Source organism: Podarcis vaucheri (genome assembly GCF_965113315.1).
Source record: "Podarcis vaucheri genome assembly, chromosome: Z".
NCBI classification, from domain to species: Eukaryota; Metazoa; Chordata; class Lepidosauria; order Squamata; family Lacertidae; genus Podarcis; species Podarcis vaucheri.
This window is the reverse complement of record NC_138758.1, coordinates 16,772,189-16,798,438: the sequence shown is the minus strand read 5'-3', so window position 1 is coordinate 16,798,438 and position 26,250 is coordinate 16,772,189. Positions and strand designations below refer to the sequence as shown.

General features: G+C 39.8%; 1 protein-coding gene across 7 annotated transcripts in view; it reads right to left on the bottom strand.

Moving 5' to 3' along the window:
- Positions 1 to 26,250, bottom strand: part of DIAPH2 (diaphanous related formin 2) — a 352,430-nt gene that overhangs the window by 98,580 nt on the left and 227,600 nt on the right. For all 7 annotated transcript variants that reach the window (XM_082208590.1, XM_082208591.1, XM_082208592.1 and 4 more), the window contains one exon: positions 10,038 to 10,173. In XM_082208590.1, the coding sequence (XP_082064716.1) occupies positions 10,038 to 10,173 (136 nt within the window). The remainder of the gene's footprint in view (positions 1 to 10,037; positions 10,174 to 26,250) is intronic.

Below are 26,250 nucleotides of genomic sequence, written 5' to 3'. Positions count from 1 at the left end.
GGAAAGCATTGCTATTTTTAGAAAATGGCAATCTGTCCTAATTTTGTTCATACACTTTTCTTAACAACTTTACAAAGTTTGGTATGAACAAGACTGAGCTAGTACTGGAGCATTACTTTCCCCACATTTTGTGTGTGTGTGTGTGTGTGCGCACACACACATTTAAATGGCAGAAAGGTTAAAAGTGATTTGTAGCTTTTGGGATTTGTCATCTCCTTTCAGGAAGCCATTTCATGGTCAAGTATTCCTATACTCCATACCCACAGAGAAAATGCTTCATCTACAAGGGATCATCTTTAGGGCCTTATGAAATCATTTGGTTGTACTCTTTGTTTGTACTCTTTTCTACAGGCTTCCATCGTATTCTTGTACCATTTCTTGATTAGGGTCTTGACATAATTGCCCAAATAGATGGAAACAATGGATAGTCTCGCAGTAGCTTCTTAATTATGTACTACATGACACTAGCAACCACATGGGAAGCAAGTCATCTGAAGCCTTCAGCAAAGCTGTTCAGCACTACTGTACCAAGTTAGCTACTTGTAAGCAGTGTTTTTTTTTTCGGGGGGCGAGGGCGCAGGTTTATGCATAGCCCTAAACATTATGTGAATCTAAGTTTGGCCTCATTAAGGGGCAGTATTTCAATATGAGTAGGAAAATGAGAGTACCCCTAAACATTTTTTAAAGAACAAAAAACACTGATTATAAACCTAGTACAGTACAAAGATGGTAACAAATTGGGTGCAGTTACAGCGAAGAAGATACTACCTGCCTACAACATTCATAACTACTACAAGTAAACTTTTAAGTGGCTAGCACATAGATTACAGTCATCTAAAATCACCACTTGCCACAATTTCATTGCTAACTAAATGTATCCTGAATGCTAAATAAATAACCTTAAGAACCAGGTTTTCTAGTAAGCATTTTTCTCCAAAAACAGTGAATAGTACTCACTTTTTAATTAAAACACAGCAAGTTGTGCCCGTGCAAATAAGTGAAGCTATACCTCAATTCAGTTTGTGAAAGAAGGTGAATAATTAACAGATTGCTTATGATACGTCTAGGATCAAATTAACATATTGAGAAAGAGTTGGCAAGATACAGATATGGTTCATTTTTAAAGAAATGAACACTTTTTTTCAGAATTAAAATATGTTTGTCAAAGTTTTCCTTACTAAAAATGCTTAATTTAAATGTTCATTATCTCAAGTGGATCTTTCAGAACAGACCAAGGTTCTTCTTCTTTTCAACCATGCAGAACACAAATACATTGGTGTAAAACAGAAATATAAGTTGGGATATATGAATGTGGAGAACAATTGAAGGTGACAATGTATGAGGAGTACTGTATGCAAAAATGATCATTCAAAAGTAATTAAACAGTAATATAATTAAAACAACATAAAAAGCAACTATACTAAAATAGCTAATAATTTAAAGAATAGTATGGAAATTATACAAAGGTCAAATGCAAAGACCAGGAATGATAGAAAATTATCATAAAAACTAATGCTGAAAGGTAGCATATTTTATATAAAAAATAAAACTTTAAAAATAAGAAAATAGGCATCAGGATTCATCAAGACATTCAGTGACATGCTATACCCCAAATCCTGCCTTTATGAGAAATTTCTTTTGCTTCTCAGCCTTGCTCTTTATCTCTTGCCATGCTGATAATACATAACTCAGGGGGTCAGCAAACTTTTTCAGTAGGGGGCCAGTCCACTGTCCCTCAGACCTTGTCCCTCAGACCAGCAGGGGGCCGGACTATATTTTTTTGGGGGGAAGAACAAATTCCTATGCCCCACAAATAACCCAGAGATGCCTTTTAAATAAAAGGACACATTCTACTCATGTAAAACCACAATGATTCCCGGACCGTCTGCTGGCCGGATTTAGAAGGCGATTGGGCTGGATCTGGCCCCCGGGCCTTAGTTTGCCAACCCATGCAATAGAGAGTTCAAGTTTGTTTGTTTTATTCCAACTCCACCGTTACTAGACTGCATTTGATTACAACAAAACCATCATGTTTTTCTGCTGGTGGTAATTTTTCCTCAATCACCCGAGAGCTTGTGGTTGAAAGGGTGTACTGTACCTTTACTGTAAGTCTTTATGTGTCTAATTCAACAAAAGGGTCCAATTGGTTTCCTATTTTTATGCAGGAAATTGTGGGGGGGGGGCATGTTATTTCTCCCTGCAATTTCCCTGCCAAATGACTGAGTAGTGAAGGGCAAACCCTGTTGTCCAATTCTAAACACTTTATTTTCAACAGCTGTGGGAGCTTGTCTCATCTAGTTTCATAATCTAATAAAAATTCTGAGAGATAGCCAATTTGTTTTCAGAAATATGTTTGTATTATATCTATGTTATAGTCCAACAAACTTAAGAAAAACAAGCTAATCATCACAGTGCTTGCATCCTTTTAGTGTTACTTGCCTGATCTTCCTACAAAGACTACCATGCCCCCAATAATATCTGAAGAAGTGTGCATGCACACGAAAGCTCATACCAAGAACTAACTTAGTTGGTCTTTAAGGTGCTACTGGAAGGAATTTTTTTATTTTGACTATGGCAGACCAACACGGCTACCTATCTGTAACTGGACCCAATAAATAACTTGAGGAGCAGACTGGATACTGGAACTCACACTGGGTCGCCATGCTTGCTTTTCTGTGCATAATTTCATTTCCATACTTACAATGACATAAGAAAGGCTAGTTTCATCACGGACCCCTTTACAACCTTGGGGTTACTGTCTAAGAACAGACTTCCCTTTCATATCTGTGCCTTTTAGAACAACAGCCTCCATTGAGACTAGGGCACCATAGAGAATGTGTGTTCAGTCATCTTTGCCAATTATTTTGTTTTTGGGGCTTCAGGACCAATATCCTTTGTATGATCTTGATTTCTTCTGATTCCGAGAGCTCTGTGGCTTATCCTCTCTTAACCCTGCAGGAGCACACTGAGAAAACAGCCGCTTTAAAGCACTATTGGCAGCAATAAGAACATAGCTGCTGCATGCACACCCTCTAAAAGAAATTAGATTATTTTCATGCAACCCTAAACTTAGTGTCTCTCCTAGCAATGTTTAGATTAGCAATGTTTTACACCAAATGTGAAAAGCCCTTAAGGAACACTTTACATGGGTCCATTGTGATTCTTGAAATAGCAGGATATTCATATTTATGACCATGTCTGGGAAATGGGCAGCTTGAATCCTGCAGCGTCACAGGGGTAAACTGGATTTTCAGTGGCACACAGCATTTGTGTCTCATTAGGTAAACCGTTTTAATGCACAGGAATGGAAGCCACAAAAAAGCTAACCAAAACTTATTTCGCATGGTATATAACAGGGGTGTCTAACTCCCAGTTCAGGAATCTGATCTGGTCCCCAAGGATTATTTTTTTCCTAGACCCCTCTGATGTTGGCTGCAAAGGCACCTAGCTAGGATGGGCAAAGCCCAGTCCCTTATTGAAGATGCAAACTGTCCCCAGCCAGCAGATTGCTCGTTTGATGAGCAGAGAGAAATTTACAGCCCCCCCCACTCAGCTGATCTGCATGAATTAGCTGAGGAGGGATGCATGCCTGTGTGTATGCCCAAGGCTCTATATGCCTTTTGTGTGAAGGCGGGGTATGCAAGAGTGTGTACTGGATACACCCCTATACTGCCACAGTTGCCACTGGCATGCAGGCATGGAGAATTGGCCATGGTTAAATGTGGCCCTCATGACAAAAAAAAAGCAAAGCAAAACAAAAAATCCTGCTATATAACCTTTGGACTGTGTTTACCCTTCAAAAACACATCGAAAATCATTCTTTGAACTTTGGACAGCATTACAGTAACGAAGGAATAATTCATTTGTTTCTTTTAAAAAGATAACTAGCTTTTAGCATACGTATAAAGTAAAGGTAAAGAGATCCCTGACCATTAGGTCCAGTTGCGGATGACTCTGAGGTTGCGGCACTCATCTCACTTTACTGGCCGAGGGAGCTGGTGTACAGCTTCCGGGTCATGTGGCACACAGAAACCCCGTTTGCCTTCCCGCTGGAGCGGCACCTATTGATCTCCTTGCACTTTGACGTGCTTTGAACTGCTATGTTGGCATATAAAGTAGCCAAGTTTATTTGCCTAGTTTCCCAGGAGATTCAAAATAAGATGCAGGCTTGCATTCCTGAAGCATTGTTGTTGTTTGTTTGTTTATACCACTTTGAATTGTTCTTATATCTAGATTTCTTCAGGGTTACGTTTTGCAATATAAAAGAAGCAGGTAAAAATACCATATTCGTACACTGGACTGTTTTCAGAAGATGTGCAACATCCAAAAACACTTGCAGAATCTACCATATTAATTTAGCAGAATTAAAAATAAAAATGGATAATAACATTTCAGGTGCAGGTTTCATAATGAGCACATCTTTTAAAGTAAGTTGAGAAAAATATCTCAGTCTACTGCTATACATTGGTAGAGTTCACCACTCTACTTTTATATTATAATAAGCAAATTCCAATGTGGATAAATTAGAATACAGGAATTCTAAATCCATGGATAAAGACTTCCCAATATTTTTCTTCTCTTTGCATAAATAAAATTGATCACACATTCTTACAGCACATAATTCAGTAATTAAGGAATCTCTGCTTAAGTAATATAAGGAATTTCTAGACTGATGAAGAGAAAGCTGCAGATATTCTATTTAAAATATCAAATTGATACTATCAAGTTGAAGTCTACTGAAATCATTGTCAAAAGCTGTAAAGTATATTTCTTAAATAGAATAAATCTGTGTAGTTGCAAATTGGGATTGTCACTTGTGGCTTTCTCTCTGATACTGCTCAAAGTTCTCATTTTTTTTCATTTATAGAAAAGTGGTAATGTAAGCCAACAGATGGAATTATTACCTTTCTTTGAGTTTGATGCATTCTGTAACATTTATTTTTTTTAAATGAAGCACAACTCTGGCTTGTGTGCCATAAGTGACATTGCAACATTCTGTCTATTACTGTTTGGTTTACAATGCCACTTTAATGTAAGCTTGCAAAACTTGTGTCCCACTAAACCAAATATATCATGCAAATTCATTTTTTGGCAGTCCCAGACAGGGAGCAAAACCAGGAAGCTTCCTGAGATCCTGATGCAAGTGCCTGTGTTGAAATGTGTGCAAGTATAGCTCAACTCATCTAACAAATAAGTTTCAAAAAGTGAAGAAAGATACAGCCAACAGATATGTTTCCCCCATTTAGTGAAAGCTCTTTGTGGCATCTTGTGGACTTATGAAAGTATTTTTGTGCAGAGAGAGTATCTGGCACTTTACTGTCAAGTTGCATGGGAAGAAAGGGAGGTGAACATGAAACAGGTGTCCCAGGATGCCTTCAGGAGCTGATGAGAAGCTCTCTCAGGAGCATTCTGAATGAAAGCTAAGCAGACAGAAATAAGCAAAGGGACTTAACTTGCAGTGGAGCATCTGTACTATAAAGTGTGTGGATGTAACACCTATGGTTCAATAAAGATGAAATCTACTGCTTCCTTACCTTCATTCAAAGGTACTTGCTACAATGCATTTCCCTACTCCTAACCTAGATTATTTCCAGACTATTTTCATGTGTAAAAATATTCACTTTATACGTGTGTGTATGTGTGTGTGTGTGTGAGAGAGAGAGAGAGAGAGAGAGCGAGAGCGCAAATGACAAGGATTTACAAGTTGTACATGATCCTGTATAAGATCACAAAATTGCACAAAACCTAAAAAACATTTAAGGCTAATTCCATACACCAAAATGGAACCATCAGATACTCACACACCAACCTGTGAAATCCAGACTAACATGTGCCACAAGAAGAGAGAAACTACTGCAAGGAGTGCCTACAGAGCAATTGCTCAAGTGAAGGCAAGGTTAGGGGGCACAAAGCAATGTTGTGTCCATAATGTTTCTATGCCTGCTATACTGTTCTCTCTCAGTTGTTCTTCTTGAAAGACACAGTCCAATGAGCCACTTATCAGTTGAAGAACACATTTGTGAAATGCTCTCCCCAGGGAGGCTAAAGATATGTAAGGAAGGCGCCAGAAGAAAACATTTCTTTTTAACCAAGCCTTTGGCTGACTGAACATTCCATGACCTTTTAAATGGAGGTGGGCATTATTCATTTGTTTTGCTTTTGTTTTATTGTGTAGTTTGTATTTTCATTTTGTATTTTTATGTTTGGATGTGATCTTCAGATAAAGGATGATATACAAATTTTATTAATAATGCTAATACCACCAAATTGTGTTTCTGTGACAGCCAACACTATACTCTGCCTATGGAGTCCATTTGGTGCATTCTGCTACTAATAATCAGGTGTAAAGTAGAGAAGTATAGAGGAAACAAGTGATGTCTAGGCATCTTAGAATCAGATAATTATTTACAAACGGCTTAGGTGCATGGTAAAGCTAAAGTTTATGCTGTGAACATTGTCTCTTCTATCTTCTAATGCTGTGGTAATGGGGTGTATCAGCAGTATGCATCTGTAAGCGGAAGGCAATACTGACAAATTTAGCTATAACTAGGGTTTCTTTGCACTGGACTGTTAAAAAGGCATGAACATGTTGCATTCATTGTGTAAAGGGCTATCAGGGCCAGCCCAGTACATTTTGGTATCCGTGGCAAACCACAAAATGACCCCCCCCACTCCCCGCCAGAGAACAATGAGTGAGTGAAGATTGAGATCATGAATGGGGTTGGGTAAAGATTTACATTGGGAACAAGGGTGGGAAAAGAGCATCAGCACCTCCTATTCACCAAGAAGCCACTGTAAAGATGGCATGAGAGGGGGGTTGCCAAGGAGGCATGGATTCAGCCTCCAAGGAATGCTGTTGATGCCACTGTGGCAGTGGCAGCAGGCAATTCATTCCTGGGAGGCTGGATCTGCTGTCCCTGTGAATCCTGTTGCCTCATGGGTGGACCAACCTTGAGCACAGGGAAGCTATTAACAATAATGTCATTGTTAATATTAATATATATATGAGCTTATTAAGTGACTTGTGATTCAGCTTTTGGGATTCAAATGTTTTTTCAAAAGTAAAGTACCTTGACATCCCAGATAGTTGTCAGTCCCCTGTAATGAACTCCATTCCACTGTCTTCATCTGTGCTAAGGGAATGTTAATATACCTTTCAAAACAATTAAATCAATACTAATTGTGACTGAAGCAGCTCATTCTTCCATTTATCCTTGCACTGCTAGTTAAAAAGTAATTTTAATTGTCATGGTAATCAGATATAATGGAGACATTAAATAACATTTGCATCAAAATTACTGCCATCGAATTTGCTCTTCTTAAAAGGCTATGTATTTATTGTCCCCCCCACTCCATACACACACACACACACACACACACACAATTGTTATGTATGCTGAGTTACACATATAGTTCACTATAGCAGATATTCAGATCAAATGTGCACTTGTTAACAAGAAGGCTGTTAAAAGTGTTTCAAATTCTTGCCATTATTCAATCCTTTCCCTGGCCATTGGACTGCCAGATGAGATCGTTTCTTATATGTCCTTTGACAAAAAGATGCTAACGGGCAATTAACCCCTTTTGAACATAGCACATTATGTAAAGCAACTCAGCTTTACATTACGCAATTTTTTTATTAATGCCTCCTTTAGGGTCCAGTGTCAAAAAGTCATGGTGGATATCTAATTAGGACATAGAGATAGATGATAAGCAGTGAAATACTCTATGGAAAAAGCCTCCATACAGGTCTTTGCCGGCTCAAACTTTCTTTAATGTTAGTACATGGCTGGCACCTTACTCTGCAACAGCTTCTGTTTGTGAACCTAGGTATATCATCAGAGGGGCTGTCACACAGTTGGCACCTATAAGCACATGTGGTAGGATGTCCTAAGGCTGAATTTTGGAATAAGGTGTTTTCTGAAATCTCTTTAATAACTAACTAAACTTTTGATGCATCTTTCCACTTGTGCTTTTGAAACTATATATGGAAACAAAACAGGACTTGGAATGTAAGTCACAACAGCAGCCCAGAGCTCCACTGTCAAATCCTGGAAGCTCTTCAATCTTAATAATTTGGATTGCTGATAATCTAGTCTGGCAACTTGTCTGCCTTGAAAATATATCTCATGAACTAAAGGTTTCTAAAGAGTGGATCTCGGAATACTGGGTTTTTTAAATTGTTTTTGCTATATGACATGATTTATTTCTTATACGAATATAGCCACTCAATGTCATCTAAGACTTTATATAAACATTGTCCTCAATAAAGATGTAATTCACAGGTGAAGAATACTTTTATTTTTACATATCTCATTTGTAAAAGGGAATCTTTGTATGAGTCAATACTTCATTATTCATTTTTTAATCCAGCCAATAATGCTTTAAGGTTTTTTTTTATTACTTGTTTTCTTTACTTCTGTTATGTTTGTAGTTTTTAACAAAATCAACAAAATATTAAAAGTGGGGAGAAATTCAAAGTGGAAGTAAAATAAATAGCAAAATTTAAACATGGAAATGGTCTGAATATAGTGTCATGATGCTGTAAGGCACGGAATGTCCACTGACAAGTTAGGGAAAGTTATGTCAATCAGTCCTACATCTCTCAGGTACTCCTAGGTGTGCACCAAATGAGGCAGTTGTTGCAACAAAGAGCCCCCACACTCGACCTCTACTTATGTATCTCCCCTTTCTGAGCTACGCCTTTTGCTCCTCCCGCTTCAATCTCTTCTGGTTCTGGGAGACAGTGGAGAAGGAAGGGTAGGGGCAGGAGGAGAAGCCCATAGCCCAACCTATCTCTTCATCCTCAACAGGTAATATAAATTGGGAAGGGTAAAAAACAAGCAAGGGGCTATGCTTTGTGATAGGCATCATACAAACAATAGCTACAGCATTAGAGAAAAGCTTGGGTGCAGCAGCATGTATTCTTTTCTCTTTTTTAGAGCCTTGAGTCAAACAGCAAACCACTAGCTCATTTGTGCAATATTAGACTATGAATCTAAGATGCTGCCTTTCTCTAAAATAGAAAAAGGATACTTTAATGTGCAATGTTTTTATTCCAAAACTCATCTAATTGGTTCAAATTCTGAGAAGTCCTGTTGCCTCAATTCACCCTAATTATAAGGCTTGTTCTAGCATTCAACTAATACACCTTGGCATCTTACATAAGATTTGTCAAGAGAGAAATGTTGTTATTTTTGCTAGAACTGAATCCTGTCAGATTTGCTCACTGGGTAGAAAAGACAAGTCACAGTCACACACTGAGCATTTTTATGTGTTTTATGATTGGGATGGATTAAGCTCTGCCTCACAACAGAACTGAAATGATCACAGAAGGGAGAACAGCAAACTGCAGGGTGAAGTAATCTCTCGTTCAATCTAATTCATATTTGTGTCATCTCTCTTCTCCGTTTCAGGAACCCAAAGGGATGGAAAATAAAGCATGCATTTCAACTGTCTTTTGGAACTCTGCAAAGCACAGATATTAGGGGCCTATTGATTCTTCCTCTCCTTTCCTTCCTGCGCCCATTCTTACAGAATGCTGATGTACACATTATAGTGTCATTTCAACTAACCAGAAATCTTAACGTAAGGTTTTCTTTATCATATCCAATTGTCAATCTGTAGTGAGGCTTGCAGCTGAACCAGCTCTTGAAAGAGCACTGCTGAGAGCGCATCCATTTATAATGGGAAACCTTCAAACCACAGAAGAGAGATGTTAACTGCTGCACACCCACTATTATAAAGATGTTTGTAGAATAAAAAATTAAAACACTGCAGTGATTTTTAGAACAAGTAAATCCATTTAAAAACACACACATTTAACTGCACCAAAGGAAAACAAGTCAATAACTCAATACAAAATGCTTTGGAAAAGACTGTAAGAAATGGCAGTGGAAGAAGAAACAAAAAAACTAGACATGGAGAAGATGCCTGGACATGCTATCTCTTTCTGCACCTTTAATGCAGCAATTAAGTCTTTTTTACAACTGAGAGTGGTCTTAACCAGATCAGATCTATTACAAATGCTTACTTACCTTTATTCATGTCAATCAGTTGCTTCTTCTTCTGTTGCCGCTCCAGTTTCTCACGTTCTGCTTTCTCTTTTGCTAGCTTGGCTCTCTTAATTTTCTCCTCCATCTCTCTTCTCTTGTTATTTTCCTTCAGTGCCTCCTGCATTAGGAAAGTGAAACACAGTGTTTTTCCATTACTTATGCACAGCAAATTGAGAAAACCTTGTTTGTGTATAGACCTGAGTTGTATTTTAGTTGCCTGGAGAAAGATCATGTCGCCTTTGAAGGTGCCAGGTGAATAACAGTTTTCTAACTAACAATAAAAAAACCCTTCAAGTCTTTGTGCCTTTCAGTCTGAAACATTTTTGACATACAAGCCTATCCAGAACAGAAATTCAAAGTAATGGAAAATAAATGCCTATGTTACAAAATTATTAATGGATGACACCTTGAGCAAGTGAACAAGTCCCCCATCAAGTACAGATAAACTTCAAAGTGAAGTTCAGAAATACATTGTGCCCACTCAACCAACAGACACTTGGTATTAATCTACTATGGCATACCTCCAAAGGAAACAAAAGAACATGTAGCAGTCCATACATGCCTAAGAAAATGTACAACTTCTGTATCCTGACTGTGGTTTCAATATAGCAGAAACATGGAAATATCTTCCTAATGCAAAATTCTTTCTTTGGAAACTTACATTTGATGAAGTTTTAAACCAACAAAAACATTGCTAGTCTTTTCAAATGAGTTGTAACCACTACCAACCAGTTTTCTTTCGGAATGTGTCTAACTAGTGCACATCACAAACAATAATTTGAAATGAAAAGACAACTAATAAGTTTAATATATACAAAACCATCTTTGGGGATCTAGCAGGCAATTCTGACCAGGCACATGTGGGGTTTTTTTTTGGGGGGGGGTTGCTCTTAGGTCCTGGAATTAAACCTTTTAAAATACACATAAAGGTTCTTATGGTCTGGATCACGCCGAGGGGCCGGTTTCCACTCTTGCACTGCAATTTTTTAACTTACTTATGGAATCTTAACAAACCATAGTTTTCTGTTTCATCCACAGTGGTACAACAATGTTGATGCCATAGCTTGCCTTGTTTGATTTGCCAAATAAGAAATTATAGCACAACAGGAAAGAAGGGAAGAAGAGAAGTGAACATATAAGCTAAGGTTTAAGCCTACTTATGCACATAATATGTTACACTAGTGGCCAAAATTGTGGAAACCTTTTGGAGAAAGTGTATTTCTGAGGTTTGGTGGCTCATAACACCACTTTGTTTTGGAGTAATACCATAAAATTATACATCAATGGAAAGATAATCTAATGAAGAATATAATGCAACAAAATTTGTTCAATTATGTGTATTCTATCAAAAACTATAGCCAAATAACCAGAAAAATGAGTGTTTAGAGAGCCAATCAAGTGTCATCTTGTTTTGGCAATGATGGCACTGGGCAACGATTTTTTACTTTTTGAATGTTGTCTAGATTTCTACAACTGATTTAGGGTATTTTTGCACTGCTGAATCAGGAAATGCCATCCGTTTCTCTCCATCAGGTCAGGTTTACTGTAAACTGAATGGTGGGCATTGATAAAGGTAAGTACACGTAAATTGCATGTTGCTTCACCATTTTTCAAACTTCAGGGCTTGAACTTCCATTTCTTGGAACTCCTGGAATGCTCAGCGGCAGGGAGGTCTCTCTTCAGAGTCCAACAGTAGTCAGCCATCATGACTGCGTCCCAGCGACCCTGATACCTGGTCTCCATCTCTTTCATGTCCTGATGGAATCTCTCCCCCTGCTCGTCACTCACTGAACCCAGGTTCTCAGGAAACCGGTGCATATGTGAAAATAGGTAGTGCATCTTGACGCTCATGTTGCAGCCCAGGTTTCTGAAAGCAGTCAGCATGTTGTTGACAAGTTCTGCGTAGTTTCTGGCCTTATTGTTGCCAAGAAAGTTCTTCACTACCAGAACAAATGCCTTCCATGCTTCCAGTTCCACTTCCTTCATTGAGTTTCCGAACTCTGGATCTCTGATGAGCTGACGGATCTGAGGACCGTCAAAGATGCCAGCTTTCAACTTCTCCATGGTCAATCCTGGAAAAGCCTGGCACAAGTAAGTGAAGCAGTCACCATCCTTGTCCAGAACCTTGGTGAACTGCTTGATTAAGCCGAGCTTGATGTGCAGCAGTGGGAAGAGTATTCTGTCTCTGTCCACCAGAGGGTAGTTGATGACGTTCCTTTTTTTGCAAGGCACCAATTCCTCCCGCACATGCCAGTCCTTCTTTGTGTAATGCTGAGCACGGTCCTTACTATCCCACATGCACAGAAAACATGGGTACTTGGTGAAGCCAGACTGTTGTCCCAACAAAAAGTTCACCACCTTCAGGTCAACACAAATAAACCACTTATGCTGATCATAACCAATTTTCTCCAGCACATACTTCACCGCTTCATAGTTCTCCTTCAGTGTAGTCAAGTGAGCCAGGGGTATAGAGGCAAACTGGTTGCCGTTGTGTAGCAGAACACATTTCAGTGATCGCTTGCTGCTGTCAAGGAACAGTCTCCAATCTTTGGGTTCATACTGTGGCACTCCAAGCTTGAGCAGAAGCTGCGCAATATCTGCACAGTACACAAAGTCCTTCTCTTCCGAGAAAAAACGGAGGTACTCTTGATGCCTGTTGCGGACGAAGCTGATGCGAGCACTGTCAGAGACGAGGCTTTTTCCCTTCAATCTGGATGTCAACAGTTTGGCAGAGTCCTTTGACAAGCTGAGGTCGCGAACTAGATCATTCAACTCCTTTGGGGAAAATGGATGTGGAGCATCATCTTCAAGAACCACTTCTTCTTCTTCATGTCCTTCAACACTGGAGGCATCTTCGTCACTAATGTCAGGAAGTTCTCCGAAGATAGGTACTGGAATTTCATCACAATGAGCTACAGGACAACGTGCTGATTGAAGATCAGGATACTTGAGGCTGTTCCAGTTCTTTCTGTTAATCCCAGCCGCACCAATTTATGGAAGATTTCGAGGTTTTATGACTTCAAACTGATCCCTTTTCGACATAATCACCCAGAACTATCGGACCTGAATACTTCTTGTCATTAAAATAATCATTTCCAATCAAAACAATTATTCGACATGGCATTTTACCCCCACCAACTTCTTCTAAAATGCTCCACACAAGCGTACATGTGAACAAAAACGTAAAAAAAGACTTGTGGCCATAGCTCAAAAACTTGACCTGATTGAGCAAAACCAATGTGATTTTTGGATTCAGCACATCAGATTCGTCCTAAATCAACTGAAAAAATGCAGACAACAAATTTGTTGTTGACCAGTGTGGTTCATAACACCACTTTTATTTGGAGTAAACCTTTAAATTATTTATCAATGGAAGAACCTAGAACCTTCTCTTTATGTTCTATATAGGTGTCATAAATACACACTTTAAAGGGTAGCTTGTAACACACCAAGGAATGCACTCATAGATATGCCTTCTCAACTTCAGTCAAGTGAAAACTCTACTTCCTACAGGAGTTCTATCTGTGCAGTGAAGCACATGGGGAACTTGGTCAGTATGAAGGTTCTGAGTCCTTCTAAACACCAGCAGTTGGTCACCACTTTAACAATTAAATTTGCTCTTATGTTGTGCCCGTTGGGTGGATATCAAAACTCATTGTTAGGATTTTTTTATTTTTTGCACCTAGTAATAACAACTGTGCCTTTTTAGGTTTTTAAAAATAAACTTCCACAAATGCTTCATGTCTTTCGAAATCTCCATAAACTGATATAAGCTACTCTTATACATTAAAACTCACCCTGAATTAGAATGTCATTAAAAAAAAAAAAGTTGTAAGAGAAGTTAGCCAATGCCAGGCCTGCTCATCTGTCAAAGAGGTTTTTGGTTGTCTCATCTAGGACAACTCAGAAATATTTAGTGTCTTTGCAACTGTAGTGACTGATTTGTCTATAGTGAATCTGACATACTACAGGAACAGAATAGTCTGTGCTAGAAAAACAGACCACAATGTAGTGTAGTATATAAATTAAGAAGGAAGCCAATTAAATGAAGTAAGCAATTTAACAGCGGGGGGGGGGGGGGAGACACTTGCAAACACATTCCAAATTGTGTCACCTGCCTCTATACTTGTCTATCTAAAGGTGGACAACAGTAAATATAAATGTTTAAATGCCTTGGGGTCAAATCTGTTATGAAAAGTCAGTAATTTCTCTTTTCCTCAACCATTAAATTTTATGGCATATGAATTAACCATTTGAATCTCCCTTGATGAGCTTTGTGGACAAACTTACAGGAGGTGAAGTCTAATATTAGGATTCAGAATGTGCATATAAGACCAATAAAAATGCTAAGCTTTTCCTTACAAAAATAAAATAAAATCCAGATTACCTCTTTATCTGCCTATTTCATTCAAATTATCTTCTCTCTCTAAGGGTAAAAGGCAATGAAAACGAATGCTTCTATTAGCATGGATGTTTATCCTTTAACAAAGTCGGGTGCTACTGAGACCAAGTGCTTTCTCCAAAGTAGAGTTACATTTTGAAGCAACTGAAATTAAATGTATAGTAAATGCATTTATTTCAGAATCTTTTTCCAGGGTAAACAGAAAATCCAAACCTCACAAATAAGATAATATTTTATTATATTTGGGAAATACTGCTAACATGAAAGCTTCAAAACCAGAGGAAGTCCCTCAGGGTGAAGTGTTTAACACAGGTGCTATTCTGAGATGCTAGTTTTGAACGGGCATCGCCTTCTTTGATATAAATGAGCAAACTGAAATCACCCACACTGCAGTCTGAATTGGCATAGCCCAGCAACTAAACTTACTTTATCTGTCCCAAATTACTGTTTATTGGTTTTTGCTTTCAAAGTCTCCTGCTAAAAATTCTACTTTCTATCCAGGATGCTAGGTTGAGGGAGATAAGAACCAAGAAAAACAGTAACTTTAGAGCAGCTGTTAGGAACCCTTTTTCATGCAAGAAAAATAATGAATGAACAGCTTAGTAGACAAGGTTGGTGAGGCTATATCACTGAGTCATTTAGAAAACAATTACATATAATTGGGTAGAAATGAGAAAGGATTAAGTGCACCAAAAATTAGTTGGGAAAAGCATTTGATGTCCAAAAGAGGAAATACTTTTATGTGTTGTTATAATTTTATCTACTTGCTAAATCATATATATATATATATATATATATATATATATATATGCATGCAGGTTTTGGTGTCTTCGGGTGTCTTCCCGTGTAAGAGTCGGGGTGTCTGTGCGACGTTTCGACGAGGTCTCACTCGTCATCTTCAGGCTGGTGCTTTCGGCTTCTTGTTACTGGAACAGAGCAGAATCTGGTGTTTGAGTTCCTATAAATACTGTTGAGGGGTGTGGTGTATAGCCTCCAACGTTCTGGGCAGAGAGGAAGTTCCTAGATTAGTGTGCCTCTTCTTCTTTTGTTCCTTAATTACTTGAGGGATATCTTGAGTGATTTCATGAGTGATATTCTGAATACCACTGGGTGGGTCATTAAGTGTAGATTAGTTGCTAAAGCTTTTGTGTCTTGACCTCTTGAGCTTGTGAAGAGTTTTTCTGAGAAGATGGCTGTGCTGCATTTAGTTGTGCTCTGGCTTGGCTTCGTGTATAGGGGCGAGCTGTGGTTTTGTGCCTTGTGCCAGCCAGATCTGTGTAGGGATTGCAGGGGGGTGCAGCATCCGGAGGTGCCACTATAGTTTGGCTACTGGATGGAGTCTGTAATATGTCTGTGGAGAGGGTCTGGGTTTGGGTCTGGTGTGGTTGATTGGTGACGGCGTTCTGTGTGCCTCTGGTTCTGGTGTCGGTTTTTGTGGGGAGGGCTAATTTCCAGATGTCTGGCAGGCGGGACGTGTCGTCACGCTTGTTCATGTTGTGAGGGTGTTTCTCTATCTCGATGGCTTCCATGATTATTCTCTTGTGGTGATGTTCCATGTTAAAGAGCAATTTGGAATCTGCAAAATTAATTTCGTGTCCTGTTTCTTTCATGTGTTGGAAAAGAGAGGAAGTTTTTTCTTCTTTTTTGACGGCATTCTTGTGTTCTGCGATACGTGCATTTATTCGTCTGTTTGTTTGTCCAATGTACGTGGCTGGGCAGACTTTGCAGGGTATTTCATAGACCCCTTGGTTTTCCAGCTGGATTTTGTCTTTTGGGTTTCTGAGGATATTGGCTATTTTTTGGTTGGTGCAGAAGGCTGTTTTGATATTGTGTTTATGGAGGATTTTGCTGATTTTGTCTGTAGTGCCCTTGATATAAGGAAGGAGGGCCATGCCATTGTTTTCTTCTGTGTCTTGGTTTTTGGGGGGTGTTTCTTTTTGGATTAGCTTCGTAACCCTGTTTTTCTGGTATCCATTGGCGATTAACACATTTGAGAGATTCTGTAACTCAGTTGTCAAGTGGTCTTTGTCAGCCAGGCGTTTGGTTCTGGAGATGAGAGTTTTGGCTACGGAGTTTATTTGTGCAGGGTGGTGGTGTGATTGTGCATGTAAGTAGCGGTTGGTGTGTGTTTTTTTCTGGTAGATAGTGTGTCCTAGGGAGCCATCAGGTTTTTTGTAGATTAGGACGTCAAGAAAGGGGAGTTGGTTGTTGTCTTCTATTTCCATAATGAATTGTATTTTGGGGTGTAGGCTGTTGAGATGTGTGAGGAAGCTATCTAGTTTTTCTTTCCCGTGTGGCCAAATTACAAAGGTGTCGTCAACATATCTGAGCCAAAGTTTGGGTTTGTGTTCTGACTTGTCTAAAGCATTGGTTTCAAAGTGTTCCATGTACAAATTTGCGATGACCGGTGAGAGGGGTGATCCCATAGGTGCTCCTTCTATCTGTTTGTATCTTTGTCCATTGTGGATGAAGTACGTGTTGGTTAGGCAGTGGTTGGTCAGGTCCAGGATGTATTTGGGGGGGTTGTATTTGTTTTGAATGGCTGTCAAGGCTTCATTAATGGGCACTTGAGTGAAGAGAGATACAACATCGAAGCGATGTTCTCCATCTCTCATCTCCAGAACCAAACGCCTGGCTGACAAAGACCACTTGACAACTGAGTTACAGAATCTCTCAAATGTGTTAATCGCCAATGGATACCAGAAAAACAGGGTTACGAAGCTAATCCAAAAAGAAACACCCCCCAAAAACCAAGACACAGAAGAAAACAATGGCATGGCCCTCCTTCCTTATATCAAGGGCACTACAGACAAAATCAGCAAAATCCTCCATAAACACAATATCAAAACAGCCTTCTGCACCAACCAAAAAATAGCCAATATCCTCAGAAACCCAAAAGACAAAATCCAGCTGGAAAACCAAGGGGTCTATGAAATACCCTGCAAAGTCTGCCCAGCCACGTACATTGGACAAACAAACAGACGAATAAATGCACGTATCGCAGAACACAAGAATGCCGTCAAAAAAGAAGAAAAAACTTCCTCTCTTTTCCAACACATGAAAGAAACAGGACACGAAATTAATTTTGCAGATTCCAAATTGCTCTTTAACATGGAACATCACCACAAGAGAATAATCATGGAAGCCATCGAGATAGAGAAACACCCTCACAACATGAACAAGCGTGACGACACGTCCCGCCTGCCAGACATCTGGAAATTAGCCCTCCCCACAAAAACCGACACCAGAACCAGAGGCACACAGAACGCCGTCACCAATCAACCACACCAGACCCAAACCCAGACCTTCTCCACAGACATATTACAGACTCCATCCAGTAGCCAAACTATAGTGGCACCTCCGGATGCTGCACCCCCCTGCAATCCCTACACAGATCTGGCTGGCACAAGGCACAAAACCACAGCTCGCCCCTATACACGAAGCCAAGCCAGAGCACAACTAAATGCAGCACAGCCATCTTCTCAGAAAAACTCTTCACAAGCTCAAGAGGTCAAGACACAAAAGCTTTAGCAACTAATCTACACTTAATGACCCACCCAGTGGTATTCAGAATATCACTCATGAAATCACTCAAGATATCCCTCAAGTAATTAAGGAACAAAAGAAGAAGAGGCACACTAATCTAGGAACTTCCTCTCTGCCCAGAACGTTGGAGGCTATACACCACACCCCTCAACAGTATTTATAGGAACTCAAACACCAGATTCTGCTCTGTTCCAGTAACAAGAAGCCGAAAGCACCAGCCTGAAGATGACGAGTGAGACCTCGTCGAAACGTCGCACAGACACCCCGACTCTTACACGGGAAGACACCCGAAGACACCAAAACCTGCATTCCTGTACCCGTGAAAATCTACGAAAGCATATATATATATATATATATATATATATATATATATATATATATACACACACACACACACACACACTCCTAATGATTAAAAACAAAACAGAAAAAAGATTATAGTAACAAAGGCAGAAGTTACAACAAAAACAAGCTTTAGGTTTTTTGTGTTAAAACTATCTGAGATCTCTTGTGAGTTTAGCTGAAGAGAGAAGTAGCTCTTTTTCTTAGGAAATTGGTTAGTTGTGGTATTTGCTATAGCTGCAACCTACTGAAATAAGCAGCAAAGGTCCATGTTCCTCCTTTTCTGTTAGGATTCACATAAATATACCTCTAATATTCAACAGAGTTGGCTTTGTTGCTTTCTAAGAAGAAAAATTAATGGGTTGATCATATACGCTATGTCCTGAGGTTGATGAACAAATCTTTGCAGACCAAGGCAGTTATGGGAAAATATCTCTGAAGTAAAATATTAAAAATAAGCAGAAAGGAACTGACTGTACACACGTCCTTGGTTATTAAATATACAGCCAGGTACTATGCATTATGCACTTATATTAAAGATTTGTTCTACTCCAAAAGGCCTTTCCTTCAAGTTTGCCTAACTCACTCTGTCCCCACACCCTCCTCAAAAAAGCTCAGAATATGTAAGAAGAGGAAAAATGCATTTCCTGTCACTGCTCATTAGTACAATGTACAATGGCTAATAGGAAGTTAATGTGTAACATATGAGGGCCCAGGGTGAAAATTTCTAACCTGTTATTCATCCAGTTCTGGATAGTTTTAGTTTTATTTCACTCCTTTTGCACCTGAATATCCTAGTAATCTCCTTGGAGTTAATTACAAATTCAGATAACTTAGTTTGTTGAGCAACAAGACAAGCTAACAACAAAAATACCCCAAGCAAGTAGTATCCAAAGTGGCAGATAAACTGTGTGCTTCCTAGTCAGGGGGCATGAAAAAAAGAGAGACCGTCAGACTCTGCTTGCACTGAACCTTTTGGCTTGTGTGGAAACATCACATCTGACATGAAACTTCAGAGAAATGTCAAAAAGGATTATGATTCCTGGCACACCAAGATATTGTGATAAATTCAGCTGGGGAATGAACTTCACTAACTGGCAGGTTGCTGATCTAGAAGCAGCAGTACGGGACAGCAACTCAGCAAAAGTATTCAATCTGTAATGATCTAAATATGGGCTTTAAGTAAAATGCTGTGTCCTCAGCTCAGGGGTATTCTTAGATCCATTTGAGTCACAAGTGACAAAGAGCACCTGCTACAAACTTCGGCTGGTAGCCTTGCAAACTAGCTTGGATGGAAATAGCCAGGCTTTGATAAACTTATGCAATTGGTTGCACATGGGACTGCCTTTGAAAACAGTATACAAATTGCAGCAAGTGTAGAATGCACCAGCTAGATCTTTATCTGGAACTAGAAGGCATAAACATATAATACCAGTACTGGCTCAACTGTACTGGCTGTCAATTAGTTTCCATGCCTAATTCAACAGCCTTAGACAGCTTGGCACCACTAAACATAAATGATCATCTTTCCTTATATGAACCTGTCCACATCCTGAGATAATCATCTGAAGCCCTTCTCTGCATGCCACCTTCAAGTAAGGTCTGGAGAGTGGAGAGGACAGTACCGGCCTTCTGTGGAACAGCCCTCTCTTTATTGAATTCTCTATGCATACAGATCCCACCCCAGCACCAACTTGGTCTCCATTAAGGTGGAAGGCAAATGCACTTTTGTTTTCCTGGGCATTTGGGCAGCACCAATGATATGACTGTATAGTTAGATTAGATTTAAAATGTTTAGGTGATTTTATTGTTGCATTTGTAGTTTAATTGTAAACCACTTCTGAATTTTATTAGTGAGAAGCAGTGTACAAATTTAATATACCTAAATTTCTGACTTGCATAGTGCTTTTACAACTTATACAGCAGAATGATAGCCTAGATGAGTAACTGAAAGGCACACAAACAACTTTTAGAAGATTTAAGTTATTTGAAGATTTTAAAGAAATGAAAACTTTCAGATGGTTTAGTTTGCAGTTACTTTGTATTATTTATTTAAAAGAAAAAATACTTTCTTTGCAAGATGGCTCACACACAGGAATCATGCCAGATCAACAGGCTGGAAGATGAAAGGATAGCATTCAGTGTTTTTAGTTATCTTTTTAAAACCTAGCCCAGAGAAAAGTAATGATCAAAAGTAAAGGTTTTCATTCTTTCTGGTAACATCATTGCAGATTCTTCAGAAATAGTTGTAACTACACTTTTGAATTATATAGAAAGACCTGCAAGTTTCAAATATTTTGCAATGCACATGATGGATTTTCTCGAGTGCTGTATACTGTTACCTAAATGACTTGCTAGCCATTTATAGAATTACTTATAAAATCATATTTTTCATATGAACTAGTATTATTGAGGACAGGAAGCATCATCAACACCATCCCAACCAAGATGATGATGATGAATTATTATTATTACTTTCTTGGTAGTGAAAGCTAAGGAGACCTGAGAGAAAACAGAAGAGAAAGTGCATCATTGCTGCAATTTTGTTACTGGATGATGGAACATAAGTTGAGTAAGCAGGATACCAACTCTATTGATAAGAAATGTGTGTGGCATGTGCTATACTTATTGTTATTTATGTACTTATTTATTTACTTCCAATTTCTTTTCCTATATAGTCTTTAAAGGAAAAAGTACTCCCAATACATTTTACATGTGCCCCCACAAATTATAATATTACTTTAAAGGAAAAAGTACTCCCAATACATTTTACATGTGCCCTCCACAAAAATATTATTATTATTATTTATTATTATTATTATTATTATTATTATTATTATTATTATTTACTACTACTACTACTACTACTACTATACCCTGCCATCTGGCAGGGTTTCCCCAGCCACTCTGGGCGGCTCCCATCAGAATAGTAAAATCACAATAAAACATCAAACATTTAAAAATTCCCTAAGCAGGGCTGCTTTCAGATGTGTAACATACAATTAATGAAAGCAGCAGTGTAAACATTCCATTTCAATATAAACCAAACATAAAACAGCAAAAACTACTGTTTATAAAATGCAGAATATTACGAATTAAATTAAAAGTGAAATGAAACACACAGGATTTTAAAGCCCATTTAAACATAGCTGGGGAAAGGGTTGGGTGTTTCTCCAATGAAATGACATTTCCTAAGGATGGGGCAATGAGCATAAAACATCTTTCTGTCTATTGTGCTGACCAACCTGATGGATCTTTGTGGCAGCTTCATATAGCTGAAGGTAGGTCTTCAAATGACCTTTAAAACCCTAAGTTGCTTGGGATCAGGCTATCATCGACACTTTAATTGGACTCAGAAAAACACTAGCAACCAGGGCAGGTGTTTCATGCTCTAATTGCTTACCGTATTTTTCGCTCTATAGGACACACCAGACCACAAAACGCACCTAGTTTTTAGAGAGGGAAATCAAGAAAAAAATATTATCCCCCCCCCCAGCCCCAAAGAGCAGTGGACAGGCTGTGCGCAGCCTGTTTGCTTCTCCCAGAGCTTCTCGGGGCTGCTGGGGGAAGCCCGGGTTTCCCCCCCAACCCCAAAGAGCAAAGAAGCCAAGACAGAGAGCGGGATCGATCCCATTGGCTGTCTTGGCTTCTGCCATAGCCACGCGCAGCCTCTCCCGGAGGAGCTGCACGCGGCTAAAGAAGCCAAAGCAGCAAGCAGGATCCATCCCACTTCCTCTTTAGCTGCGCGCAACCTCTCCAGCCGGGAGAAGCTGCGCAAGGCTAAAGAAGCCAAGACAGCCAGTGGGATCCATCCAGCCAGGAGAGGCTGCACGCGGCTAAAGAGGAAGCCAAGACAGCCAGCGGGATGGATCCCACTGGCTGTCTTGGCTTCTTTAGCTGCATGCAGCCCCTCTGGCCGGGAGAGGCTGCGCGCGGCTATGGCAATTCCTCCACCTCCCGCAAAAGAGCACAGGAGCTGCACACTCCTTAAAGGGAGCTGCACACCCTTTCAGGAGCGCGCAGCTCCTGCGGGCTTTTCTACGAGGAGGGAGAAGGGACTGACTGGCTGCATCACTACCTTCTCCCTCCTGGGGAAAAGCCTGCAAGAGCTGCGCGGAGCTTGTGTGCGGCTCTTGGGGGCTTTTCCTGCCTGCCTCCCCCCTGCATTCGCTCCATAAGACGCACAGACATTTCCCCTTACTTTTTAAGGAGAGGAAAAGTGCATCTTATGGAGTGAAAAATACGGTGGCTCCAAGAACTTGCCAGGTCCCTGCATTCTGCACCAGTTGAAGCTTTAAACAGTATTTAAATGCAGCCCTATATACAGCACATTGTAGGTCTACTTTGGGGGGGGGGGAGATCTAAAATCAAATCTCTTTCAAGCAAGGAGTACTGTGCAAACTGCATTCTTATCAAGTTGTTATTTATTTCAATGGAAACATGCATGTATCTGTATTGCCTTGACATTATGCTACTTCCAGTCATTCTGCATGTATTTACTAATGCAAGCATGTTTACAAGTCTTTTTAAAAAGTGAATACATAAAGAACACTGACAGTTGTGGCATTTCACAAATAGAAGATGATGAGAAAAGTGCATCCCAGTTTAGCCGCCTTCAAATATGCTCCATTTAGTTTTGTAGATCTCTCAAACCAACTAACCCGCTGTGCACGTTTACCATAACCCAACCTTTCCTTTGGCTGATGGTAGGAATTCCTAGCACAATAAGGTGTGATGCAAAGTCACTATTGCAGCCCACTGTCCTCTTGACTTACAAGCAGTCATCTATAAATCACCCAAACACATTGTGGCGTTTGCCCTCCTAGGTGTGTGACATCATACTGAGTTCATAAGGAAAGGGTTAACAAATTGTAAAATGACTAACCAATAGGAACCCAAAGGTAGGAGTTAGAGTTAGAGTTAGAGTTGCTAAGAAGTGAGTCTGGAGTTAGAGAAGAGAGAGGAAGGATAAGTCTGTGGGTTAGGCTGGTCTGATGTGAGAGAGTGAGAGAATCTGTTAAGAGGAGTCAGTCAAACAATTGAGATAATCAGTCAGAAGGTATTAGGAAGGTATAGGCCGGCAAAGAAACTAACGTTAAGAAAATGACAAGAAAATTATCTGAGATACCATAAACTTGTTAATGCTTATAAAATAAACTTGTTTATTTGGTTTAATTTTAACAACTGTCTGGACTCAGGGTGTACCCGATCGTAATGGCAGCGGGGAAGTGAGCACAATGGTGGCAGAGGGATCAATAGACCGTCAAACGTCCGGGGGCCCTTTGTGATCGCCACACACATCTCTCCTGCTCCCCACAAAATGTCACTGCTTTTATTTGAGATTAGGTATGGTATGCAAGTGCCACTTTCATTACTATGCTAATAGAGCTCAAGCTATGTCTGAGCTCCACCCAACTATTAGATTTTATCTACATTTGTTGGAAGAGATGGTTCCTGCTTTCTTCCTGAATCTTCTTGAGAACTGCCATTGGAGGATTTGTAACATTAACTTTGACAACTTAGACAAGTGTCACTAACTAGGGATTTGGAGAACTTAAAAAAACATTGGATTGTGTGCTCTGTAGTGTTTTCCAATCATAAAACTAATGTTTCCAACTTGATATCTTCCAGTGGGGAATTTCAGTGAAATGTGCCTCACATTCTTAATCATTCTATTTTTAACACAGTGAGCTACTGTATATACTCGAGTATAAGTCAACATTTTCAGCACATTTTTTATACTGAAAAAGCCCCCCTTGGCTTATACTCGAGGGAGATGGGCAGCGGTGGTGGAGGGATGAGCAGCCCAAAAGGAGCTCTTTCTCACTGCTACACCCACCACCTCTCCCTGCCTCTCGCAAGGGCAGGCACAGGAGCCGCAGTTGGGAGAGGAGCTGCACTGCGCCTCTCCCAACTGGGCTCCTATGCTTGCTCTTGCGAGCGGCAGAGGTGGCATCGGAGGAAAAAGCAGCCGGAAAGGAGCTCTTTCGGGCTGCTCCTTCCTCCTCCTTTGCCTTTGCTGCTGTTGGCGGCGGAGGAAGAGCAGCTCGAAAGCAGCCCTTTCGGGGTGCTTGTTCTTCCTCTGCTGCTGCTGCTGCCACTGCCGCCACCACCAGGTTTGTGGTGTGGTGAACCGGCTTATACTCAAGTCTATGTTTTCCCAGTTTTTTGTGCTAAAATTAGGTGCCTCAGCTTATATTTGGGTTGGCTTATACTCGAGCATATATGGTACTTACCCCTGAATTATAAACTTCACAGCATGTTATTTCCCAAAGAATCTCAATTTGTGATTAGGATTTTTTTTAATATATCCTAAACTTGTTTGCTAATCAGAAGCACTTTAATATCAAATGAGTTGGACCATTCTAATAAATTTATTCATTTATTCAGTGCTTTCCCCCCTAGAAAAATAGGTGTTGGTACTCACCATGAAGTTGTTACAGTAAATGCCACACTTTTTAACAAAAAAAAAAGGAAAAAGAAAGAGGTGCCAGTACTGCAAACCCTTGAGTGCCTCCTAAAAAAGAACTGCATTTATTAAATAAAGAAAAGACTGTTTAACTATAACCCTCCTAACGAATAAGTAGTCCCACCTGAAACAAATGCCAACATGCAAATGTCACAAGCACAAAAGATTTGGAGGAAGCTGAGTGGAATCACAGTGGAGCATAGTGTAGGCATAAATACAGATGCACGGGTTAATGGGGAAACATCTGTGCTATACTGCTTTGCCTTAAATGTCTCCTTCAATGTTTGTTCAATAAATGTCCCATTCTTTGTTTTCCAAAACTGGTAACCATGCACAGATGCCTGTGATGATGGTAAACATATGCACCCCATAAATATACAGGATAATTGTTTTTAAAACTGCTTATTTTTAAAAGGCTTCTCTATTTTTGTGTCTCTTGCAATATATTTCTCAAGCTATTATCTTGTACTTCTGGCCCCTCCTTAAAATATTACATATGTCTAAAGCTCCCTAATCTCATTTTGTATAATTTTCTACTGACACCTGATTTGTATTTACCACATTGATTCCATAATGCTGGCTTGTGGTTTTCAGACTGTCTACATTTCAGCCATGCAAAAACCAGAAGTTTATACAGTCACACATACACACACCCCTTTCTATCCAGGCAAGCAAGATGAATTGTCATAGTTCAAGGTCACATTTGAGTTACACAAAAGCATTTGGGTGTACAGCAGAGCTTGGAATGGATGTGACTTGGGGAGAAGGAATGTAGCCTGAGAAGAGTTACAAGCGTCAGACAGAGAGCCCCAGGAAGCACAGTTGCCACCCTTCCGCCCGTGCCTGAGGCTTCCCACTCCTGGCCCACAGTGAACATAATATAATAGGATACATTTGATCCAATTAACTCAGTATTGTCTACGCTAACAGGAAAAGACTGTCCACGAAAGCTGTCACTGAAGGTTGCAAGGAAACACCATCCTGGAGCTTGAATCTGGGACCTTCTGTATCACGGTCCTTCCCAAGCAGAGAAAGCACTCAAAATTAACTTACCTTTCAAGGAGCACATCTGTGTCCTGTCACATGACTGTGCATTCTAGAGAACTTTAGAGCTTGCTGTAGGACAGTGTTTCTCAAACCTGGATCCCTAGCTGCTGCTGGGCTACAACTCAACACTGGTTTCACCATAACGTTGGATTTATTAGGAGTGTACCCTAGAAGTCCCAGTGCTGCCCTGTGGCAGGTCACTCCAGAGGGTGATTAAGCTGTCTTTTTAAAAAACTTGTATGCAATTATTAATTGCGTTTTGAATCCCTGATAAAATTCTATGCAACTCTAGGACTTCCAAGATCACAGTTTGAAGACCACTTAACACAGACTTTCCCCTTTCCATGTAAAGCAATATGCTATTCTCCCTATTTTTGCTAAATACATGC